Below are 8,390 nucleotides of genomic sequence, written 5' to 3'. Positions count from 1 at the left end.
ATCAATTAATCTCGGAACACATCAAATCTTACATTAACTAATTCATCATATTTTATACAGAGTTTATTATTGCTATTTTCAAATTTATAATTTAAAATAAATAAAAAATAAACTTACTATGTACAATTTAATATTAGCATTATTAATATTCACTATATTTATCTTTATAATGTAGAGAGAATTATACAGAATTTTCTAAAATACATTTAATAATAACTAAATTTAAAATATTGAATATTGGGTAAAATGTTTACATAAATTTTAAATTTTGATTTTAATTAAGGAAATAATAAAATAAATTAGCAAAGATTAACTTCTAAGTCTTACAAATTGTATAATTTTTATTGTAGAATATATATATATACAATCATCTATATAAGCATAATTCAGTTCAAAATAATTTACAATTGTTTTGTGATCAATATATATATATATTAGTATGTATGTATACATAAAATAATCAATGGCAAATTTTGTGCAAATTTTGCTTCTGTATGGAAGAATTTATTGATTTATCATAATTATCATATCAACTTTAAGATGGTCATCTTTTCTGCTGTGTTGAATTCTGTTGATTAACAAGCTTCTCGTTTTGATTTGACATTTCAGATGTATGAGGTGAAGAGGAATGTAGTTTTCTAAAAATATCAGGAAACTGATTTTTTGGAAAAAGTGTTTCTATAATTCCTTCTAATAGAACATATACTAAGCGTCGATTCAATTCAGGATGTTGAAACATTTCAAAAACACACAATACTCCTTTACGTGTTGTACTAGTTCCAATGACATGTTTCAGCTCATCTAAAAGAAATTTATTTTCAAAGTCATTGTTTAACTAATAAATATTTAAGACATAGTAAAGTTATGATAGACTTAAGTTAAAAATTAAATGGCACTACTACAGCCTATGGTGTTCCTGCCGAAATCTGCAATTGGATTAAAATTTTTTTGATGGGGTAAGTCCTAGCCCAAATTACCCTTACACCAGATTTCAAAGTTGAACTCGTGTGCTGCAGTGCAAAAATTCAAAAACTTTCTGCTGTTTTTCCTGGATATCACAGAAAAAACCTTTGCAAAATTTGATCAAATAAAAGCTGTGGTACAACTACAAAAGGGTTATATCCATTATCTTTTTTTTTACAGATTTTTACATGCATGTTTACTATGTGAAACAATCAAAACAATAATTGTTTGAATTTTTGTGCACCCTAGTGGAGCTTATTACAAGCTAAAAAAATATAATGTCTGATCTGTCTGTAAAGTTTATCTTGATGGTTAGTGTTTAACTTAAATGACTGCAGTTTTAAACAGTATGAGTTTCAATGGTAATGTCATATCCTATGGTAAACTGAAAATATTTTCTTGTTAATTTTTATCAGTATCTTACCATAATGATAAATCAATGAAACTTTGCAGACATAGATCAGACATTGTACTCTCAGATAGTATATTTTTCAGCTTGTAACAGGTTACACTAAAACACAGAAAAAAGGGGGGATATAATAACCCTTATGTAGCTGTACTATGTAATTTCTATTTGATCAAAATTGGCAAAGGCTTTTCTGAGATGTCCAGGAAAAACTGTAGAAAGTTTTTGAATTTTTGCACTGCAGCATACACGAGTTCAACATTAAAATCTGGTGTAAAGGTAATTTGGGCTAGAACTGACCACATCAAAAAAAATTTTAGTCCAATTGCAGATTTAGGCAGGAACATCACAGGTCACAGTAATGTCTTATCATAATTATAGCTTAAAATTTTAAACTTGAATAAATAATAATAGAAAAACAAGAGATTTCTAAAATTTTAATTCAGACATCCTGCTGGATATTATAGATATTATTCATACAAAAACTAAATTGATATTTATTGCAACTCTATAATTCAAACAAACAGTTGGATTCTTTTTTCAAACCATAAAAGATAATAATTATTAAGCAATTTGGCAGGAGGCAGATTGCCAGCAAGGTCTTAGAATATAAGGTTGCCTCGTACAGCCGATTAAGCCACTTCCTGCCAGATTCTGGATATACGTCATCTGTAGTCGAGCCCAAGGTCTAGCGACTGCTTCACTACTGTAAGCGAGGGAAGGAAATTTGGAATTTAACTATTTTTTTTAATTTGTTGAGCGGTTTTAGACTCATAATCTTCGAAGGTAAATATATCTATACTTATTGCTATTATTAAACATAATTATGTTGATAATTATATCGATAAAAATTGTTCGGAAGTAACAAAAGTGTTCCTAGAACAGTTTGATATTCTGTTGTAGTCTTTACTCTTCGTTCTGTAGAAATTACAGAATATGGTTACGGATAAAATATATTTATTAATAAAATACTTTAAAATACTAAGAATAGTTTTCTGCATGTATAAAAATAGTATCTGCTCAATGAAATGACGACTACAAATAATAAGCTGGCCCGTAACAGAATGGTAACACTTTTAAGATAACTTGAGATGTAAAAGAATATTGTTTATTATTAATTAATATAACTTTTTAAAATATGCATATTTACGCAAATACCTAAATTTTATTATTTTTAGATGCCAGGAGCAACGTGTGCTGTTGCAAATTGTGATAACAGCCATTGTAAAACAAAGTCATTAGACAGGAAAGTCAGTTATTTTAGATTTCCTAAAGATCCAATAATAAGAAGAAAATGGATCCATAACTGTAAAAGAAAAGACAAATTTAATCCTGATTCTTGTCATGTTTGCTCTGATCATTTCACAGAAAATGATTTTGAGAGAAATTTAAAAGCTGAATTATTAGGTTTATTGACAAGACCTAAACTAAAGAAAACTTCAATACCAACAGTAAATTTAGGAAACATAGAAAATAAAAATATTAAGCAGTCAAATGAAAGAAAGAATCGTGTATTAAAAAGAAATAGAAAAAATCTGATAGAAAAACTCTTAGATGTAAATAAACAGGATAAAGGAGAGGAATCTCTTAACAAATGTAACAATTGTAAAACTTTAGAAGATCTTAATTTTAAATTAAAACATGAAAATTCTATTTTAAATATGAAGATTAAACATATTGAGATAAGAATGCAAGCAATCCAAAGAGATCTGAAATTTTGGAAAAGTAAAACTGTCATCCTTCAAAAAGAACATGAAAAATTGAAAAAAATAAATGAAAAAAATAAAAAAGATTTTGTTATATCAATATTGAAAGGTACCTTTACAGAAACACAAATATATAATCTGCTGGAGAGAAAAAAGAAAATTAAATGGAAGAAAGAAGATATGAATTTGGCATTTACTTTGAGATATTTAAGCATAAGATCATATTTATACTTAAGAAATCAAATGAATATCCCGTTACCTGCAGTTTCGACACTTCAACGATGGGCTTCAAAAATAAATCTTTGTCAAGGCATATTAAATGATGTTATAAACATCATGAAAATTAAAGGCTTTGAACTTTCAGAAGAAGAAAAACTTACAGTTCTTCAGTTTGATGAGATGAAGGTAAATACTGTATATACTGTACTCATATTGATAAAACCACATAATTCAATAATTATTTTAATTTTCTGTTTTAACATTTTACTGATATTTCAGGTAAAGCATATATATGAATATGATAAAGTGAGGGATAAAGTTATTGGACCCAATAATCAAGTTTTAGTAATGATGGCAAGAGGACTATTTGCATCATGGAAACAACCAGTTTACATGGATTTTGATGTTAAAATGAAAAAACAACTTTTATTTACTGTTATTTCAAAACTTTTTGATGCAGGATATACTGTTGTTGCTGTTGTTAGTGACTGCGGTGGACAAAATATAGGATTATGGAAGGAATTAGGGATAAATATATTCAATACTAAATTTATACATCCATCTAATGGAAATAATATATACTATTTTCCAGATGCACCTCATTTGTTAAAACTCATTAGAAATTGGTTTTTAGATACAGGTTTTCTAACTTCAGATCATACATTAATAAACAAAGACTCATTACAACAGTTACTTCAAATAGATTCCAATGAAATAAAAGTTTGCCATAAATTAAAAGAAGAGCATATTACATGTCAGAAATTTCAACGACAAAATGTTAGGTTAGCTTGTGAATTATTTTCTAATTCTACAGCTATTGCTATTAAAAGATATATTAAAACTGAAAATGCCTTAGCAGCTTCTGAATTTATATCATCAATTAATGCATGGTTTGATGTTATGAATAGTTCAACACCCAATTTTCATTACAAAATTGATTATCCCTCCAAATGTGCTTATGGCATTAACATAACAGAACAAAATAATATACTTGATAATACTTACAGAATAATTTAAAGTATGAGATGTGTATCTAAAAAACCACTTCAAACATTTCAAAAAGGAATGCTTATATCTATTAAAGATTTATTTTTCGACCTTAGTTCAAAATTTCCTAAATACCATTATATCTTAACATGTAAAGTAAATCAAGATTCTTTAGAAAATCTATTTTCACAGATTCGAACTAGAGGTGGTTTAAATGATCATCCTAGTCTACTTAAATATATAGAGTAAGAATGATAATTTTAGGCAAACAGAGTTCTTATATCTTGAGTTGATTAAAATATAATCAATTAAAGATTTTATTTCCTTGCTTCTTAGACCTGGTGTTCTCCATTTGCAGTCTTCTTTCATGATGTTTGTACCTTGTGTTGGTCACCATTAAGTTGTTTTTCTTACAGAAGTCAGTTAATGTATTTCCTCCTTCATTTCAATTTCTCAATCTCACAGTACTATTATGTTCATGTCTCTTCATCTACCAATTTTGGTCTATTTGATAGCAGACTTCTGTATTTTCATCTGCGTGCTCTGTAGTAGGTAGGTTGTAAACAAGTCTCTTGGTTTGGCTTTCAGTTTCATAACAATAACTCTATTGGATACCTGCCAATATCTACAGTATCTACCACTTCTGCAGTACTTATTTGATATCATGCATACTACTTCTTTGGTAAACAAACATAATCACTAAACCTGATATACTCTAAAGCTATACACCAACCAATGCAGAGTATTTTTTTACACTTCTTTGGTAATATTCTCCACCTGAGTAAATGAATCTGTATCCATTTTCTGTTCTTATGCCTCCTTTCCTGTCCATCTTATTTCAGATTCCCAAGATTGAAATATACAAATTTTTCATTTCATTGATTACATTGGTTAATTTTCTTGTTCATTAGAGGGATTTCACATTCCAAGTGCCAATTATTTTTCTTCCCTTAAGGGCTATTTTGCTAGAGGACTTCTGTGTATCTGCCCCAAAACATCCAATTGGATTTGTTCCAGAAATTTCATGTGAAATCTTGGTTTCCAAACATTCCAGCCCAGCTCCATAGCACCTATTCCTGCATAAGGACAGACCCATTGACCCATCTGTGCATGTGCCTAATTTTCTCTGCTTTGATTTTGGTTCATCAAATCTTGAAAAAGTTAGTTAAACATGGTGATTTTCTAAGTTATTGTTTTCCATGTTTATTATTATTATTTAGATACACAATTTGAGTATGTTGCAAAATGATTTTAAAAAATGTTGGAATTAGGCTTCAAAGGCAGTTGGATGGAGTCCATAATATCATAACACAATCATTTGTGAAAATATTAGTTTTATACTAAACCAAATGATCACCATAATTAATTGAGTGATTTTTTGGTTTAGTATCAATGCATCAGATTTCAGGATGCCTATTATATATTAGTTTTATACATGTGTTAGGTAAAGTCAGGATCCAGCTTAACAATCCCAGTAGATTTTGGTAGGATAAAATAAAACTACACTTGCAAAAGAAGGAAAAAAATTATTTCATTTTAAAATGAATTAAAGCTGACTTAAATGAATAATTAGAGATAAAAATGTGAGAATATTATAAATAACTTTTTAATTGTAATATAAAAATAATTGGATTTTAATCACTATGGAAAATAGGAATTCAGAAAATTGATGACAAATTATCATCCTACAAGTAAATGTTAATAGATAAAACTTAATTAACTACATTAATCAAAGGACACCTGTACAAATTCTTCTTGTAGCATGAGAGATAAAAACAATTGTCTCTAGGTACAAATAAAAAAATTTTTATAGCTTAAAGAGTTAAGACTAATTTGAAACATTCAGAGATTTTAATGAAAAATATAAATATGATAATAAAAAACATGTTTTCTAAGGCAGTGATTCTCAACCTTTTTTCATCACGGTACACTTTTAATAATTTAAAAATTTGGCGGAACACACGGTTACTTCGGTAAGTACTGCAGGACAACCAGTGACATCATAACAGTGATTTTTAAATGCAGTTGGTTATTTACGTGACATTTTCTAAACATCTTAGTAACTACTGGCAGTTACCGGTAACACCAGTTACAATTTCCAAACATGCCTTAGGAAGGTAGAACCGATTAAACTACTTGTCTGATGTCGCTTATGTATGCAATGGCGGCACACTAAAGTGCCGCGGCACAGTGGTTGAGAATCACTGTTCTAAGGAACAAAACTAGTATTTCTGTCTTCAATATTGAAAAGATATTTGCAGGATTTTAGAAAACTGATATCATGAACATCACTACAATTTAATGAAGCTAATGTGCAAATGAATTTATTTTGTTCTTTTAATTATAATTTTAAAATATTTAAATATATATGAATGTTCTCATTGTTCTGTTCTGAAACTTTAATGATATAAAAACTGTACACCTATAGATTAGTTATATGCAATTGAATCTCCAACAGTCACTTCAGACAAGGACAATTTTTTGAAATTTTTTTAAACAAAAATGTATACAAAATAATCTCCAAACAATGGCCGTCTTTTATTTTTCTGTCAGTGACCACTGTTTGGAAATATGACTATATAAAATAAATTACAAACGCAAGTATAAAGTAATGTATTTTATAAAAAATAAAAACCACTAAAGACATAAAACGTATTTTAAAATTTATAAAAGGAAATAATTCTTTTTTAAATATCGTTAAACAAGAATACTTGAAAATTACAACTTTGATCTTTACTTATAGGCTATACCAGGGGTCGGCAACCTTTCAGCAGTGTTGTGCTGAATGTAAGTTGTGTTATTCCAAGTGCCGACCTGATTCTATCAAGTTTATTATACAGTAGAACCTCCATTATCCGGACTTCCATTATCCGGATTTTCGATTATCCGGATTGTTCAAAATAAACAAAAATTTTACGAATTTGCTGATTTGCACTTGGCGAATTACGACACTGTTTATGTACGTGATGGAATGCATAACTTTTTTTGTTTCAACAACGTCTCACCCAGCACAGTGGTCGTAAACTCTTAAATATATTTTACGTAGTAATAAAAATATAACTTGACATACGTATTTATAAATAATTTATATTCAAATTACATCATTTCTATGACCAAGGGCGGCGTAAGGCATGGACGACGTGGGCCACCGCCTATGCCTCGCGGTCCGAAGGGCCTCGCGCCTCGAAGGTTTATGCATTACTTAAAAGCCGCGAACGCGACGAAAAAATTTTACTCGTCATAAAACGATAAATAGTTTGTCAAATTTTTATTCATAAAAATGCAGTTTCAACTGCTTTTTATTTTATAAAATCCGTCTTCTTGCGCCACCAGAGGGCCTTTTAAACAATAGGTAGTCTGTTAGCGTTGGTCAGTAGTAGTCCAAATTCAATACGAACGTTTGTTTCTTGAAAATTTGATCACGATTTAAATACAGTATTTATTTTTAATATTACCAATATGTCATCGAAAAGAAAACGTGTTGTATTATCATTAAAAGACAAATTAAAGTATTTGTTTTGATTATCCGGATTTTTCCTTATCCGGACGACCTTCATCCCCAATTAGTCCGGATAATCGAGGTTCTACTGTATATGCTATCAAAATAAGTCTGGTTATAATGGACTTCAAAAATGTTGAAGTTAAGTTGTTAATTGAATTATGTTCTTACATGTGAAGTGCTTGCATAACACACAGATGGTGACACGGAGCATGTGCTGTAACAGAAATATACAAACAAGAGATTGTTTTTTAATATACAGTGGTGTTTGCTGAACTATGACTTTCATTTAAATGTGTAATTAATAATTAAAAAAAATTTTTTACTACATTTCTATTCAATCAGAGTACCACTGAAAATCGTCCTATGTACCACATTTGGCATGCGTGTCATAGGTTGCCCTGGGCTATACTGTCATTCTTAAAAATGTCTACTTGTGAAGTCCATATACTTGAAGTGATGCTCTCATATTTTCATTACATTTATACATATATTGTATATAGAACACATTTTCAAACAGATGGACACTTTAAATATGATTCCTTTTTTCTCTGTAATCTCTATGTACAATTTAGTCTCTACGGGGTGACACCACAATGAGATCTCGCAC

The 8,390-nt window shown here is 29.2% G+C and overlaps 1 protein-coding gene across 1 annotated transcript in view; it reads right to left on the bottom strand.

Annotated features, from left to right (window-relative positions):
* Positions 1–247: 247 nt before the first annotated feature.
* The window catches only part of LOC111627894 (sorting nexin-13-like), a 101,514-nt gene continuing 93,371 nt past the window's right edge, over positions 248–8,390 (bottom strand). Inside the window, exons 31-32 of the mRNA XM_023371575.1 lie at positions 1,996–2,075; positions 248–801 (exon numbers count right to left, since the gene is read on the bottom strand). Coding sequence (XP_023227343.1) covers positions 545–801; positions 1,996–2,075 — 337 coding nt within the window. The 3' untranslated portion in view covers positions 248–544. The remainder of the gene's footprint in view (positions 802–1,995; positions 2,076–8,390) is intronic.

The sequence above is a fragment of the Centruroides sculpturatus genome, unplaced genomic scaffold, assembly GCF_000671375.1.
Source record: "Centruroides sculpturatus isolate CEXI.00-Female unplaced genomic scaffold, Cexi_2.0 scaffold449, whole genome shotgun sequence".
Classification (NCBI taxonomy): domain Eukaryota; kingdom Metazoa; phylum Arthropoda; class Arachnida; order Scorpiones; family Buthidae; genus Centruroides; species Centruroides sculpturatus.
This window is presented reverse-complemented; position numbering and strand designations above follow the sequence as displayed.